General features: G+C 39.9%; 1 protein-coding gene across 1 annotated transcript in view; it reads left to right on the forward strand.

Moving 5' to 3' along the window:
- The window catches only part of naa35 (N-alpha-acetyltransferase 35, NatC auxiliary subunit), a 68,493-nt gene that overhangs the window by 27,518 nt on the left and 23,066 nt on the right, over positions 1-17,909 (forward strand). Inside the window, exons 7-10 of the mRNA XM_063068828.1 lie at positions 2,338-2,404; positions 8,507-8,550; positions 11,614-11,664; positions 16,972-17,055. Of these exons, the coding sequence (XP_062924898.1) occupies positions 2,338-2,404; positions 8,507-8,550; positions 11,614-11,664; positions 16,972-17,055 (246 nt within the window). The remainder of the gene's footprint in view (positions 1-2,337; positions 2,405-8,506; positions 8,551-11,613; positions 11,665-16,971; positions 17,056-17,909) is intronic.

Below are 17,909 nucleotides of genomic sequence, written 5' to 3' on the forward strand. Positions count from 1 at the left end.
TCATAGAATGTTATTTACTTGGATTCTTAGAAGGCCTTTGACAAGGTGTTGCACATGAGGCTGCCAAACAAAACAGGAGCCGGTGGTGTTAAAGGCAAGGCACTAGTGTGAATAAAAGATTGGCTGACTGGCAGAAGTCAGAGAATGGGATGAAGGGCTCCTTTTCAGGATGGTTTCCAGTGACCAGTGAAGTTCGGCAGGGGATCAGTGTTGGGACCACAACTTTTCACTTTGTATGTAAATGATTTGGATGAAGGAATTGGTGGCATAGTGGCCAGGTTTGCAGGTGGTACAAAGATAGATGGTAGTGTTGTGAAAACGGGGAATTTGCAAAAGATCTCAACAAATTAGGAGAGTAGGCAATGAAGTGAGAGATGGAATAAAGAGTAACAAAAAGTGGGGTTGTGCACTTTGTTAGGAAAAAATAAACATAAACTATTTTCTAAGTGGGGACAGAATTCAGAAATTGGAAGTACAAAGGAATACGTGTCCTAATTTATGATTCCGTTAAGGTTAACTTGTCAGTTGAGCTGGTAGTAAGAAAGGCAATTGCAAAATTAGCATTCATTTTAAGAAGCCTAGAACATATAAGCAAGATTATATTGGAGAGTCTTTAAAAGTCATTGGTCAGATTGCATTTAGAAATTATGAACAGCTTTGGGTCCCTTTTTCTGAGGAAAGATTTTCTACTCATGGAAACGCTTAAGAATGATCATGGTAATGACGCCAGGAAGGAAAGGTGTAATGAATAGGGATTACTTGACTCTGGGCCTGTATTCAGTGGAGGTCAGTAGGATAGTGAGGTAGTGGGGAAGAATCTCATTTAAAACCTATCAAATACCGAAAGGCTGGATAAGGAGAGGATGTTTCCATTAGTAGGAGAGTCTAGGATCAGAGGACACAACAGCAGAATAAAACTGAAAGGAGGAGGAGTTTCATTATCCAGGCAGTGGTGAATTTGTTGCTACTGAGAGCTGTGGAGGCCAGGTGTATCTAAGGTAGAGATTGATAGGTTCTTGACTGGTAAAGAGGCTAAAGATTAGGGGGTGGATGTGGGAAATTGGCTTGAAGAGAAGGAAGAAATGGATTTAGGCCCATTGGTGAACCTTTGTTTAAAGCTCGATTAAGGTTACTTAATCATTTTAAAATTTGAAACTAATGAATGCATTCTTAGAAATAAGTGATATATAAAGTTCTAAACTATCGAAAAAGATCAAACCAGTGTTGATGGAGAAGCACAACTTTTTGAGGTTAGTTTCCTTATTTGTTGAATAAATATTTTAATCAATATTTATTGACAATATTGTTATTGGTTTATTACAGTCACAAGTACCAAAATACAGTGAAAAACTTGCCTTGCATACTGTTAACACAGATTAAATCATTACATGGTGCATTGTATGAGAAAAAGGTAAAATAATAACAATGTAGAATAAAGTGCAAAAACTACCAAAAAAAAGAACAGTGCAGATAGACAATAAAGTGTAAGATCATAAGGAGGTAGGTTGTGAGGTCAGGAGTCAATATTGTGTCTGACAACAAATTGTAGATGTGGCTGGTCGTAATACTTGCCCAGCAAAACAGTCAAATTACTGGGGGAAAAAGAAATCCAAGGGCCGATAAAACATCAATTTCCAATCAATATTCACATTCTCGAATCTCTAAAGTACCCCTTCAGTGTGACTGGTAATCTTCTCAGAAGTAGACATATGTTTTCCTACATCAGAGTTTGACCCAGCACATGTTGGATAAATAGTAGGGAGGCACAGTGAACCAGTTTTCCTTCTCCTTCATCATTGGGATCTTTTTCATACCATTAAAGCTTTCCTCAGGCCAGTAAAAGAATATATTGTGAATGGCCTAGCACTAATGAAGTATTGTATTTTTTTAGTTGGTGCCAGTTCTTGTGTCAATTTATCACTCCTGATTTCGAAGTCATTTTTCTGCTCCTTTTTCTGCTTGTTCTAACTCTCCCCTTTTCCTCATCTTAACACTTCCTTTATTTATAATTTATTCCAGCTCTGATGGGAGGTTATCATCTTAAAGCGTTAAACTGTTTGCCTCCACTGATAGTACCTAATCTGCTGAATGGTGTTCAGCATTTACTGATTTTATTCTACTTTAGAAGTTAATTAAGTGGTGATTGCAATTCTCACTGAAGGGAGAAGAATAAAATGAAAATAGAAATCCACAGGAGGGAAAAAGTGGAGTAATGCATATTACTGGAATCTGTTAGTTGGAGGCATTCTCCCCCCCCCCCCATATCACTGTACCTTGGTACATGTGACAATAGTAATAAACCAAGATACTAACTTTTACTTTTATTTGTATTTTCAGGAGGATTTTCAGTCAATGACTTATGGTTTTAAAATGGCCAATAATGTCACAGATCTAAGGGTTACAGGTGAGTATTTTTGACATAGTTTTTAAATGCCTCTTCAGACGTAGAATATTTAGGATCAAATACCTTGCTTTTCTGCACATCTGACAAGTCCATTAGATATCTTCCTGGTGTCTGCAGCTATCAACATTGCTCCTATGTTGTATTATCTGCAAATGTTTAAAATGTGGCTGCTGTGTTTAAGTCTAATGTTATTGTCTGAAGTTTGAATAATTATTTCTATTTGGATAGAGGTAAAAGGTTATCCTAATTATTATAGCTCTTAGAAATCTAGTTTTGTATCAAAAGGTTTTGTATAATTGGGGGAAGGAGAAGAGTGAAAACCATATTTCAGTTATTGTTATATACCATATCATGTGGCATGGCAATCATAATCTTTCCATGACCATGATTGTTCTTGGCAAATTCTTCTACAGAAGTGGTTTGCCTTTGTGTTCTTCTGGGCAGTGTCTTTATAAGATGGGTGACCTAGCCAGTATGGATACTCTTCAGAGATCATCTGGCTGGCATCATTGACAATTATAACCAATACTTGTGATATGCACCAGCTGCTAATATGACCATTCACCTCCTGCTCCCATGGCTTCATGTGACCCTGACTTTGGCCTGGGGGGTGGTGGTAAGTAGATGATACACCTTGCCCAAGGATGACCTGCAGACTAGTAGAGTACCTTACAGGGTAGAGACGTATCCCACCCTGCCACCCAAGTATACCTACCCAGTGTAGACTGCACTTTAATTTGAACTTTTTACTTTAATTTCTGAAAGTGGTAAATTTTCTAAATTGCAGATTTATGACTGGTTCAATTTCTCACAGTTATTTTTTTTCATGTGTCATCATAGAAATATACTGTTGCAATGTGTCAGACTCCTGCTGTCCTTGAAGGCATTGAACAAGATGATTAAAATAGCACTTGAGCCCTGAGGAGCAAGAGTTTTAAAAAGGGAGCTAAGGCAATGAATATTTGCTTAATTAGCACACCAGGAAGAGTGGTCAGTGATGTAGGTAATCTATCTAAATTAAATTGCACTATTGTAAAGATGCTAAATTTATTAGGTCAATGATAATCATTTTAGATACACTTGCAGTGAAATGCATCATTTGTGTCAAATGAAATCAGTGAGAATTGTGCTGGGCAGCCCGCAAGTGTTGCCACACTTACAGTGCCAACATAGCATGCTCACAACTCACTAAACCTAACCTGTCTGTTTGCAACATGGGAGGAAGCTGCTACATCCAGATGTGACCCGTGCACTCACAGGGAGAACGTACAAAATCCTTACAGACAGTACTGGAATATCTTATAGCTGCTACAATGATGCATTGCACTAACAGCGATGTTACCATGTCTCAGAGGATGGAATAGGGATAGCAATGCAGTTGATTTGCATCTGCAGCCTTTTAGAATTTGTGAGATCATCAGTACTTTGAAAATCCTCATCTGCAGTAATACCTGCAGCTCAAGGAACTTGAGTGCACAATTATTGAGCGAGAGTCCGAAGTACAGATACCATGAGGAGTGGGGATAAGACCATAAGATATAAAAGCAGAATTAGGCTATTTGACCCATTGAGGCTGCTCTGCCATTTCATCATGGCTGATTCATTTTCCTTCTTAGCCCCGATCTCTTGCCTTTGCTCCGTAAGACTTCATGCAGGACTCTATCAACCTCTGCCTTAAATACACCTAAAGACTTGGCAACGAATTTCACAGATTCACCACTCTCTGACTAAAGAAATTCCTCCTCATCTCTGTTCTAGAAGGATGCCCTTCTATCCTGAGGATGAGGAGAATTACCCAGCACTTAGAATCATTAAGTTAGTTACATTCCTAAAATTAGGTTGTATTAGTAGTCATAAGTGTCACCAGTGTGGTTAGTGGTCAGAGACAGGAAGATGCTACTTGGAAACAGCCAGCATAGGGAATCCCAGACGTTCATTATTTGAGTTACTTGTTTTGTGCCACCCATGGGTATAAGAACAAAGTCTGCAGGGTGAATGACCAACACAACATGATATAAACGAGAGATACAGACAGGACTGTGTTCATAGTAGCAGTTGATGTGATTGGATAGATAATTATTTTTCAACCCAGGTGCAACTAGGATTTTTAAAGGTAGTATTGCTAGAGGTTAAGAACTTCTCTCTGACTGCAAAAGAATTTGGAGTGGAGAGATAAGATCCATTTGTTGACATTGACACGGTTATGATTGAGATATTGCCGAAAGGTCAGTGAGCTAGAGCAGATGTGAAAATTCAAATGAAATTAAGATGCAAGTAAATTGTGATGGTTAAGTAACCCTCAAACTAGCATGGGGTCAAGATGATTAGACGGTTAAAGAAGTTGCAAAAAGAGTGGCGTGAATAGCAAGGGGTTTGATTTGTAGAGTAATGGCATCTAATGGAGAGGTCAGTTCCATTGGGGAGGATTTCTCTTAAACTTGTTTGGGATAAGTATCTGCTGAGTCCAGTGGTGGCAAAGGTAGATTTGGGATGGTTTTGAGATGATTCAGGAAACACTCAATGTTAATGCAGTCAGAAATATTGAAGATTATAGAGTAGAATAACAATTTGAGTGAAATTAATGGATGAATTAAAAATGCAAAGCTTGAGAGAGGTAATTGGATTTAAGAAAATCACACCTCTTTGTATATATTTTTGTGCAAACCTATTATGACAAAACAGACACATTAACAACATAATGAAAATTGACTTGACTTGATATATAATATAGGTTTGCTTTCTAAGATCCCAAGTCGAGACCTCAATCCCATTGTTAAACATACATTAAGAATTTGGTTTCAGTTTCATAGATTTTTTGAGTTTAATAACTTTTTCTTTCTAGTAAAATCCATCTTAATTATTTTTTTAAACCATCAATTTTGGATCAGACCTTTTTAATTTGGAAAACCAAAGGAATAATAACTTTTTTAGATTTTTTTATTGGGGATTGTTTAATGTCTTTCACTCAGTTAGTGGACAAATATGACTTATCTAATGCACACTTTTTTAGATATTTACAAATTAGGAATTTTTTACGTAGTTTACTTCCAAATTTTCCCTGTCCTTATCTACCCAAGGTGATAGGTACCATTTCAAAAAGGACTGATAGCTATAATTTATAAATGGTTATTGAATTTGTGAAAGGTATCTAACGATAAAATTAAAGGTGTATGGGAATTGACATTTCGAGAGTCAGTTTCAGATAATCAATGGGATAAAATTTTTCATTTGGTAAATACTTCATCTATTTGTGCCCGTCATTCCTTGATACAGTTCAAGGTAGTACATCGGGCACATATGTCAAAGGATAAATTAGCCCGTATTTTTCCCAATATTAATCCTATTTGTGACAGATGTAATATTGAGGTGGCTACTTTAATTCGTATGTTTTGGTCTTGTATCAAGATATATAATTTTTGGAAAGATGTCTTTAAAACTTTATCAAAAGTCTTGAATTTGGACCTACAACCGAATTTATTTACAGCAATTTTTGGGATCATTCCACCAGAAGCAGGATATATTCCTGTTTCCACTCAACTGATGATAGCTTTTACAACTTTATTGGCTAGGAGAGCCATTTTGCTCAAGTGGAAGAATTCTAATCCACCTACTGTTCTTTATTGGCTTTCCTCCATTCTGTCCTGTCTAAGTTTAGAGAAAATAAGAAGTCAGACATTTGATACATCCTTTAAATCTGAAGAAACCTGGCGACCTTTTATTCAATATTTTCATATGGTTTGATTTATTGCTCCTCCAGTAACTTTCTCAAAACTTTGGATTTGATCAGAAAGTTTCTCTTTCTTCTTGCTTTTACTCTCAGTATGTGCTGCCCAATCCCCTTTTATTTCTTTTTCTTTTTTTTTACCTTTTGTTTTTGTTCATGGAGAGAAAAAAAATATATTATAAAAGCTTCTTTATCTTTTTTTCTTTTTATGAAATGATAACAGGAGAATTGATTGTCTTATTTTTTATATATTATTAGATTAATACTATGTATGATCTTGATCATGTTTATTTTACCTTTTATATGTATTGTTATCGATATAGATATTTAAGATAATTCTCCTCTTTGTATATATGTACTTTTTAAAAAATTAATAATAAGATTGGTAAAGAAAGATATAATATAGGGAAGTGGTTGATAACTAAATTCTCCAAGGTGTAAGACTTCACTAGACTATTAGAAACAAGGGTTACAGTGAAAAAAACAAAACTATCACCCTCATGATAAAGTTACAAATGTAAGAAGTAGAGATGAAGAATGAAAGGGTGATGAAGAAGTTTATGAAAGGAGACAAAACAGTGTGAGAAAACAAGCAAAAAAAGTTTTTTTTAACATATCTGCACTAGTTTTTACAGAGATCAGCGAATATAAATGTTCAAAATAAATTTATTATCAAAGTACATTTATGTCACCATATACGACCGACCCTGAGATTTGCTTTCCTGCAGACATGTTCAACAAATCCAATCACCATAATGTTGTTCTTTTTCATACCTTGTGGCACATCGGGCAGCACTTTTGCCATTTCCGTAGCGTTTGACTTTTTTTATGAGGCCAAGTTGCTGGCTCACCGCTCAACCCAGTATGGATGGAAAATGTATGAGGAGCCAGCTAGATTCAAACTAGGGATCATTTGCCTCAAAGTCCAGTGCTGATGCTACTACACCACCACACTACTGGCTGGCTTGGTAATAACCAGAATAGAGAAGATGAAAGAACACATCCAACAGGGCAGACACCAGTATATAATTTTAATAAATAAGCAATAAATATTGAAAACATGAGATAAAGATTCCTTGAGCCCATAGGTTGTGGGAAGAGTTCAGTGATGGGGCAAATGAAGTTGAGTGAAGTTATCCCCTCTGATTGAAGAGCTTGATTGTTGAGGGGCTATAACTATTCCCAAACCTCATTGTGTTGGCCCCGAGGCTCCTGTACCTTCTTCCTGATGGCAGTAGCAGGAAGAGGTCACGATCTGGTTGCTGCGGGTCCCTGATGATGGATGCTGCCTTCCTGCAGCAGTTCTCTGTGTAAGGTATGTGCAATGGTGGGAAGGGCTTTACCCTTGATGGACTGGTCTGTATCCACTACTTTTCATAGTATTTTCTGTTCAAGGCCGTTGGTATTTCCATAATAGGCTGTGATGGAGCCAATCAGTATACTCTCCACCACACACCTGTAGAAGTTTTGGATGTCATGCCGAAGCTTCGCAAACTACTAAGGAAGTAGAGGCACTGCCATGTTTTCTTCGTAATTGCACTTGTGTTCTGGGCCAGGATGGGTCCTCTGGAATTATAACATGGAGGAATTTAAAGTTGCAGATCCTTTCCCACTTGTGATCCCCATGAAGACTGGCATGAGGACCTCTGGTTTCCTCCTCCCGAAGTCAATAATCTGCTCCTTGGTCTTGCTGACATTGAGAATGAGGTTGTTGTTGTGGCACCACTCAGCCAAATCTTCAATTTATTGAGTCCCTCACAGGCAGATATGGAGGAAGTACACACATCAAAGTTGCTGTTGAACGCAGCAGGCCAGGCAGCATCTCCAGGAAGAGGTACAGTCGACGTTTCAGGCCAAGACCCTTCGTCAGGACTAAGTTTTCTAGTCCTGACGAAGGGTCTCGGCCTGAAACGTCGACTGTACCTCTTCCTAGAGATGCTGCCTGGCCTGCTGCGTTCACCAGCAACTTTGATGTGTGTTGCTTGAATTTCCAGCATCTGCAGAATTCCTGTCGTTTGATGGAGGAAGTACAGTTGGAATAGGAAATGGCAAAGAAATAAATGATGCATATCATCCAATTGCTTTAAAGGTACTAGTATTTTTATAATATCCCCCCCCCTTAGAAATGAAAATGCATCAAAATGAAAACTTGTAATTAATTGTATTAAGTACTGAAAAAGATTGGTATATTATTTGTCTCATTATCCCACATGAAATTTCAGAGAGGAAGATGTCATATTGAACCAAGTATTTTTAAACTACCACCAGTCCTTGTGGGATTATTGTTTCATGTGGTGTGATTTATGACTGAGGATTATTAATCTTCAAAATATGGTATAAGATAATGTTTTTCAACATTTATTAAATTCTATTTCCAGGCATGTTGAAAGATGTAGAAGATGATTTGCAAAGAAGAGTGAAGGTACTTCATTTCAGAGTGTGAAGCATACATTTTACTTCAGCATTCCTATAGAATACATAATTGGGTAGATTACGAACTAGTTTAATGACAAAGCAAGCAAATAAATATTCAAAATTTACAATAAATATTACTTTTATGAAACAAAACTTTATATATAAGATTCAGCTGTTGGTCAAAATAAATTAAAGATTAGTTTCAAATTAATGAGAAGAATATTAATTTTGCCATGTAGCGTGTCATCATCCAGAAATGTGAATGGGACACTTACTCAGAATCCACCTCCACCACTGCTACAAGCTGCCCACTAGCTTCAGCAATGCTGCAAAGGAAAATAAGTGGAGCGAGTGACTATGGAAAATCTAAATGTGCCATTGAATCAAAAGTTGCTGGTGAACGCAGCAGGCCAGGCAGCATCTCTAGGAAGGGGTACAGTCGACGTTTCGGGCCGCGACCCTTCGTCAGGACTAACTGAAGGAAGAGCTAGTAAGAAATTTGAAAGTGGGAGGGGGAGGAGAAGACAGGAGGGCGAGGGATGGAGTCCAGAGCTGGACAGTTGATTGGCAAAAGGGATATGAGAGAATCATGGGACAGGAGGCCTAGGGAGAACGAAAAGGGGGAGGGGGGGAAAAACACAGAGGATGGGCCAGGGGTATAGTGAGAGGGAGAAAAAGGAGAGAGAGAGAAAGAATGTGTGTATATAAATAAATAACGGATGGGGTACGAGGGGGAGGTGGGGCATTAGCGGAAGTTTGAGAAGTCGATGTTCATTCCATCAGGATGGAGGCTACCCAGACAGAATATAAGGTGTTGTTCCTCCAACCTGAGTGTGGCTTCATCTTTACAGTAGAGGAGGCCGTGGATAGACATATCAGAATGGGAATGGGATGTGGAATTAAAATGTGTAGCCACTGGGAGATCCTGCTTTCTCTGGTGGACAAAGCGTAGGTGTTCAGCAAAACGATCTCCCAGTCTGAGTCGGGTCTCGCCAATTGGTCTCCTCTACTGTAAAGATGAAGCCACACTCAGGTTGGAGGAACAACACCTTATATTCCGTCTGGGTAGCCTCCAACCTGATGGCATGAACATTGACTTCTCAAACTTCCGCTATTGCCCCACCTCCCCTTCGTACCCCATCCATTATTTATTTATAACACACATTCTTTCTCTCTCTCTTTTTCTCCCTCTGTCCCTCTGACTATACCCTTGCCCATCCTCTGGGTTTCCCCCCGCCCCTTGTCTTTCTCCCCGGACCTCCTGTCCCATGATCCTCTCATATCCTCTTTGCCAATCACCTGTCCAGCTCTTGGCTCCATCCCTCCCCCTCCTGTCTTCTCCTATCATTTTGGATCTCCCTGTCCCCCTCCCACCTTCAAATCTCTTACTAGCTCTTCTTTCAGTTAGTCCTGACGAAGGGTCTCGGCCCGAAACGTCGACTGTACCTCTTCCTAGAGATGCTGCCTGGCCTGCTGCGTTCACCAGCAACTTTGATGTGTGTTGCTTGAATTTCCAGCATCTGCAGAATTCCTGTTGTTTGTGTGTGTCATTGAATGGCAGGGCTGAGCAGAGGAGCTGAGGCAAGTGTCGTGCCACCTTCAGCTCGTCACGGGGATGAATGCACTGCCCCTGGCCAATACCACCAGCTCTTGTTTGCCTGCATTAGGTTTCTTTCTTTCTTTTAGCCAACCTTTTAAGACCAACTGATCGCTGCACCTTGTCTGGCTGCCCGCCACAATAGCGTAGCAGTCAGTGCAATGCTATTACAGCTCAGAGCATCGAAGTTCAGAGTTTACTCCTGGAGTCCCCTGGAAAGAGTCTCTGTACGTCCTCCCTGTGGAACATGTGGGTGTTCTCCTGGTCCTCCAATTTCCTCCTAAAGTCCAAAGATGTACTGGGTAGATTAACTGGTCATTTTAAATTGCTCTGTGATTAGTTTAGAGTTAAATTTGGAGTTGTCAGGAGTGGCTGGGTGGTGCAGCTCGAAGGGCCAGAAGGGCCTATTCAACCATGTGTCTTTAAGTAAAATAAATAAATCTGCAAAGGATATCAAAAGTACATAAAACTAATGTTATAAATGCTTTCTCAGAGGTCAGAAGGAAGACTTGAGAAAGTGAAATGTATCTTTCAGAAGGGAAGTGGAAATCAAAGGTTGTAGTTCCATCTTTTGACAGTATGCTATAAATAGTGCCCCAGAGTAGAATTCCCTTCCTAACTACTCTACCACAGAAAGTTTCATCTACTGAAGTCAGGTCAATGTGGGGAAAAAAAACAAAATACTTCCTCTATTTTCAAGTAAATTATTTTGTATATTAAATATTACTTGATTAAAACTTGAAGTCTAAGGATGTACTCAGAATCTGGTTTATTATCACTGACATATGTTGTGGAACCTTTTTTTGTGGCATCGGTACAGTACAAAAACATTAAAATTGCTCTAAATTACAAAATAAATTAGTGAAAAAAAGAAATAATGGGATTATGTTCACAGACTGTTCAGAAATTTGGTGGTTGAGGGAAGAAGTTGTTTCTGAATCATGGAATGTGGGTCTTCTGGCTTTTGTGCTTCTCCCCTAATGTTGGTAACAGGAAGAGTGCATGTACTGGAGTTTGAGGGTCTTTAGCAATGGATGCTACCTTCTTGAGGTACCACCTTTCTGAAGCTTTCCTCTTGATTGGGGGATTATGCTCGTGTAGGAGCTTGTTGAGTCTACAGCCCTCTCTTTCAGTGCTGTGCATTGGAGTCTCCATTCCATGTTGTGATTCAGCCAGTTAGAATAATCTCCACTGTACATTCATAGAAATTTGCTAGAGTTTTTGGTGATATCCTAAAGCTCCCTTCCCACCTCTGACCCCCTCAGTGAGGACTAATATGTGTTCTCCTGCAGCCTAAGAGTGGAATTTTATGAATTTACTTTTAGTAAGTGGCAATTTTTGAAGATCTTCATATTATTCTGAATCTCTGCAGGCTTCAGGAAATGTGGGATACCTTTGTTGAGGATACAGATTTTTAAAACACAAAAAAAAAGTTTCTCCAATTTTTTATGATATTTCTCTTTTTCCTGGCAGAGCACTAGGAGTCGACAAGGAGAAGAACGCAATCCAGAGGTTGAACTTGAAGTGAGCATATGTCGATTCTGAAGATTAAATCAGTATATATATTGTTTTTGTACAGTGGGTAGTGTTCAGGATTTGGGAGCAAATGCAATGTATTATTTAAAGATTCAATGCAGTAACAGCTTAATGTTCTGTGATTTCTGTTCATACTCATAAGTTTAAAGTTTTTATTTAGAGTATCTGTACTTTCCAAACACAGGTTTCACTCAGTGGCACACAAAGGCTTTACCAACTTGAGGAAGTACTGGAACACTTTCTTAGTATGTGTTAAAAAAGTTATTCAAGGTTCTAGGGAGACTGGTAAATGTTTCCAAGCTTGGACAATAAAGTCCTTTTCAGACAAAGTGGCAAGGAGAAAGACTCAAGTTAGCTAAGTGCTTTTTGGAAGGAAAACAAAAATCAAGTGCCATGACTGATCTCTTGACTGTCTAGGGAGCTGAGGGTGAGGGTGGAGGGTTATTTTTCTGATTGGAAATCTGTGGCCAGTAATGCACCATGAGGATTTGTGCTGAGATCTTTGTGATGTGCATTAATAACGTGAATGTGAACTTGGGAGGTATGATATGTAAGCTTGTTGATGATATGAAAGATGGTGGTGTCACAGATGGTGACTAAGGTCTAAGGCTGCACCATGATATAGGTCAGCTGGAAAGTTTAGAGGAGCAAGGACAAATGAAATGTTAATTATGACCGGTGTAACGTCTGCCAATAAAGCCAGGATGTATAGTAAATGGTAAGGATCTGATGAACAAAGATTCCTTGGAGTACAAGTCTATAGGTCCTTAAAAATAACGCATTGGTGCATAAAGTGATGAAGAATACATATGTTGACCGTGGACGAATATAAGCGCTAGGACATAATCTTACCACTTGATTAGGCCATATCTGCAGTATTGAGTGCAGTTCTGGTCACCCCACTGTAAGAAGGATGTGATATGCTGGAGAGGATACAAAGATAATTCAGCTATCTATTGCTTAGGATAGAATGTATCTCTTGTAAGGAAAGAAACATAGAAAACCTACAGCACAATACAGTACAGACCCTTCGACCCACAAAGCTGTGCCGAACATGTCCTTACCTTAGAAATTAACTAGGTTACCCATACCCTCTATTTTTCTAAGTTCCGTGTACCTATCCAGGAGTCTCTTAAAAGACCCTATCATTATCTGCCTCCACCGCGGTCACTGGCAGCCCATTCCACTCACTCACCACTTTCTGCATAAAGAAACTTACCCCTGACATCTCCTCTGTACCTACTTCCAAGCACCTTAAAACTGTGCTCTCTCGTGTTAGCCATTTCAGCCCTGGGAAAAAGCCTCTGACTATCAATGCCTCTCATCATCTTACACACCTCTATCAGGTCACTTCTCATCCTCCGTCGCTCCAAGGAGAAAAGGCCGAGTTCACTCAACCTATTCTCATAAGGCATGCTCCCCAATCCAGGCAACATCCTTGTAAGTCTCCTCTGCACCCTTTCTATGGTTTCCACATCCTTCCTGTAGTGGATCGACCAGAACTGAGCACAGTACTCCAAGTGGGATCTGACCAGGGGGGTCTTATATAGCTGCAACATTACCTCTCAGCTCCTAAACTCAATCCCATGATTGATGAAGGCCAATGCACTGTATGCCTTCTTAACCACAGAGTCAAGCTGTGTAGCAGCTTTGAATTTCCTGTGGACTCTGACCCCAAGATCCCTCTGATCCTCCACACTGCCAAGAGTCTTACCATTAATACTATATTCTGTCACCATGTTTGACCTACCAAAATGAACCACCTCACACTTATCTGGGTTGAACTCCATCTGCCACTTCTCAGTCCAGTTTTGCATCCTATCAATATCCCACTGTAACATCTGACAGCCTTCCACACTATCGACAACATGCCCAACCTTTGTGTCATCAGCAAATTTATTAACCCATGCTTCCACTTCCTCATCCAGGTCATTTACAAAAATCACGAAGAATACAGGTCCCAGAACAGATCCCTGAGGCACACCATTGGTCACCCACCTCCATGCAGAATATGATCCATCTACAACCACTCTTTGCCTTCTGTGGGCAAGCCAGTTCTGGATCTACAAAGCAATGGCCCCTTGGATCCCATGCCTTCTTACTTTCTCAATAAGCCTTGCATGGGGTACCTTATCAAATGCCTTGCAGAAATCTATATATACTACATTTACTGCTCTACCTTCATCAATGTGTTTAGTCACATCCTCAAAAAATTCAGTCAGGCTCGTAAGGCACGACATGCCTTTGACAAAGCCATACTGACTATTCCTAATCATATTATGCCTCTCCAAATGTTCATAAATCCTGTCTGTCAGGATCTCTTCCATCAACTTACCGACCACTGAGGTAAGACTCACTGGTCTATAATTTCATGGGCTATCTCTACTCCCTTTCTTGAATAAGGGAACAACATCCACAACCCTCCAATCCTCCGGAACCTCCCACTGATGATGCAAAGATCATCGCCAGAGACTCAGCAATCTCCTCCCTCGCCTCCCACAGTAGCCTGGGGAATATCTCGTCCGGTCCCGGTGACTTATCCAACTTCATGCTTTCCAAAAGCTCCAGCACATCCTCTTCCTTAATATCTACATGCTCAAGCTTTTCAGTCCACTATAAGTCATCCCTACGGCCAAGATCCTTTACCATAGTGAATACTTATTAAGTACCTCTGCTATCTTCTCCGGTTCCATACACACTTTTTCACTGTCACACTTGATTGGTCCTATTCTCTCACGTCTTATCCTCTTGCTCTTCACATACTTGCGAAATGCCTTGGGGTTTTCCTCAATCCTGTCCGCCAAGGCCTTCTCATGGCCCCTTTGGGCTCTCCTAATTTCATTCTTAAGCTCCTTCCTGCTAGCCTTATAATCCTCTCGATCTTTATCATTACCTAGTTTTTTTGAAGCTTTCGTAAGCTCTTCTTTTCTTCTTGACTAGATTTACAACAGCCTTTGTACACCATGGTTGCTGTACCCTACCATCCTTTCCCTGTCTCATTGGAACATACCTATGCAGAACTCCACGCAAAGATCCCCTGAATATTTGCCACATTTCTTCCGTATGTTTCCCTGAGAACATCTGTTTCCAATTTATGCTTCCAAGTTCTAGCCTGATAGCTTCATATTTCCCTTTACTCCAATTAAACGCTTTCCTAACTTTTCTGTTCTTATCCCTCTCCAAAGCTATGGTAAAGGAGATAGAATTGTGATCACTATCTCCAAAATGCTCCCCCACTGAGAGACCTGACACCTGACCAGATTCATTTCCCAATACCAGATTAAGTACAGCCTCTCCTCTTGTAGGCTTATCTACATATTGTGTCAAGAAACCTTCCTGAACACACCTAACAAACTCCACCCCATCTAAACCCCTCGCTCTCGCTCTCAGGAGGTACCAATGGATATTTGGGAAATTAAAATCTCCCACCACAACAACCCTGTTATTATTACACCTTTCCAGAATCTATCTCCCTATCTGCTCCTCAGTGTTCCTGTTACTCTTGGGTGGTCTATATTTAAAAAAACACCCAGTAGAGTTATTGACCCCTTCCTGTTCCTAACTTCCACCCACCTTTGTGGTCCTGCTTCTCAGCTTCCTTCCTAATGCCCTGTAGTCTATTTTCAGGACCTCCTCCCTTTTTCTGCCTTTGTCATTGGTACCGATATGTACCACGACCTCGCTCTGTTCTCTTTTCCACTTCAGGATATCATGGACGTGATCAGAAACATCCCAGACCTTGGCACCTGGGAGGCAAACTACTGTCCGTGTTTCTTTCCTGCGCCCACAGAATCGCCTGTTTGACCCCCTAACTATAGAGTCCCCTATCACTAATGCCATCCTCTTCCTTTCCTTACCCCTCTGAGCCACAGGACCAGACTCTGTGCCAGAGGAGCAGCCACTGTTGCTTCCCACAAGTAAGCCGTTCCCCCCTCCCCCAACAGCACTCAAGCAGGAGTACTTATTGGTAAGGGGGACAGCCACAGGGGTACTCTCTAGCCTCTGACTCCTGCCCTTCTCTCTCCTGACTGTTACCCACTTAACTGTCTCCTGAGGCCCCGGTGTGACTACCTGTCTATAGCTCCCCTCTAACACCTCCTCACTCTCCCTGACCAGACAAAGGTCATCGAGCTGCATCTCGAGTTCCCTAACATGGTCCCTAAAGAGCTGCAGCTCGACGCACCTGGCGCAGACGTGGCCATCCGGGAGGCTGGGAGTCTCCAGGACTTGCCACATCTGACACCGAGCACAGGACAACGGCCTCACACACATACTTCCTGTCTTTACTCTTCGCAGATAACCTACCTGGCCCTGACCCGTTACCGCCGAAGCCCTGTTGAGCCAAAGCCTTCCTACTCTGTCACCTGCTCTACAAAGCTGTCTCCTTTTAAACTCTTCTCGCTGTTCTACATGACTGACGTCCACATGCTTGCAGTCATGCCCCAATCAAACTGCTGAAGAAATAACTCTCCTTTTAAACTTTTCTTGCTTTTAAACTCTTCTCTTTGTTCTACCTTGCTGACGTCCACGAGCTTGCGCAATCATGCGCCGATCAAAACCTGGATAAGCTGGGTTTGGTTTCCATGGAGTAGTGGAGGCTGCTGAGTGATATATAAAGTATGATTGGTATAAGTAGGATAAATAGTGAAAAATTTCTGGTTATCAGGTGCTTAAGGTAAGAGGGTGTGTCGGCAGGTACTCTCTTAACATTTACTTAAGAAAAATCTAGACAATACTTGCATTGCCAAAACATAAAAGACTATGAACATATTGTGGGTAAATGGGATTTGTAAAAGAGTACAATTGGCAGTTTGGATATAGTGAACCAAAGGGCCTGTTTCTGTGCTATCTGATTCTATGACATCATGGAAGGCATCTTGTTGTAGCACACTAGCCCCACCTAGGGTACTGCAGGAAATAGAATTTATTTAAGCAAATTTGCAAGGGGAGTAAATCTAAATGAAATGAGAGAGCATACTTTAAACATCATTAAAACTAACTTGTTTTGTTGCATATTGAATTAGCTATTTACAACCATTTTAACAAAAAGGGGTAAAATTTAAAGACAAAGAAGAGCCAAATTGTTGCAAGATGGAATTTAATGTAATCCATTATGCAAATTTTGTGATGGAGTTGTGTTCTGTTGAGGAATAATTTGTTTGCAGCACCATTCATAAACATAATTCAGTGAATAATGTTTAATAATTAAAGAGAGCAAGTAGATTTAAGAAGACTGTTCCTTTAACATAGAAATTATGGTTTACATTCTAATGAGATTTCCCCTTAATATTTCAGCATCAGCAATGCACAGCAGTTTTCAGCAGGATGAAGTTTACTCGATTGTTACTGACTGCCTTGATTGCTTTCACAAAGAAAGAGGTACCAACAGAAACAATAAACCTGTTTCTGGAATGATTTTCCAAATTGACTTTGGTTATTAATAGTGAAATCATCAAAGAACTTGAATGGCGGTAAAGGATTTCTGTTTTGGAACTTTTGATGCAGATTTTGCCATGTGTTCAATTTTTGACTTGTGTTTAATGTGTTCAGTTTTGCAAAGTTTTCAATATCTTCATTGCTTTCAGTCTCACAAATTTATTTAGTTTTAGTTGGGGAAACTAGCAAAAAGTGTAGCTTCAAACTAAAATATAACATTTTAGTAGAAATTTACAAGTATTTGATGGAGCTAATAATTACAATAATGTGTACAGTAAAAATGAGAAGATTAAAGCAACTTCATACTTTTTTCACTGTTTTTCTTCACTGTTTTTTAGGTTTTTTTTGGTTAAGTAATATTGCTGCATTGGAGTTCAAACCGTGGAAGCTTAGTGGACACACAAATGGAAAATATAATTGTTTAGAAGTTCAAGCACAACAAAATTTATTCCAAATTTGTTAAGTTATTTTTAGTTGCAGTGGTTGTCCTAGAATTTCAGTAAAGTAGGGATCTGTATTTTAAGCTGAGTAACAGTAGGTCTAAGTACTGATAATTATGAAGAATGCACTGGCTCTGAATCGATTTGTGCAAATGTGTTTTATGTAACATATCTGCACTATTGTTGAAGTAAAATGAACAGAAATGTAACAGTTTTGTGTCATTGGAGATCCAAGTGTGCAGATGCTGGAATCGGAAACAAAACACAAACTGCTGGTTAACACCCTGCATCAGGACCAGTTTTTCTGACAGCTGTCAATAGAGTCTGTGTTAGATTAAGATGGGAGGCAGTAAATAA

This window comes from Mobula hypostoma, chromosome 16 (assembly GCF_963921235.1).
Source record: "Mobula hypostoma chromosome 16, sMobHyp1.1, whole genome shotgun sequence".
In the NCBI taxonomy this organism is placed as follows: Eukaryota; Metazoa; Chordata; class Chondrichthyes; order Myliobatiformes; family Myliobatidae; genus Mobula; species Mobula hypostoma.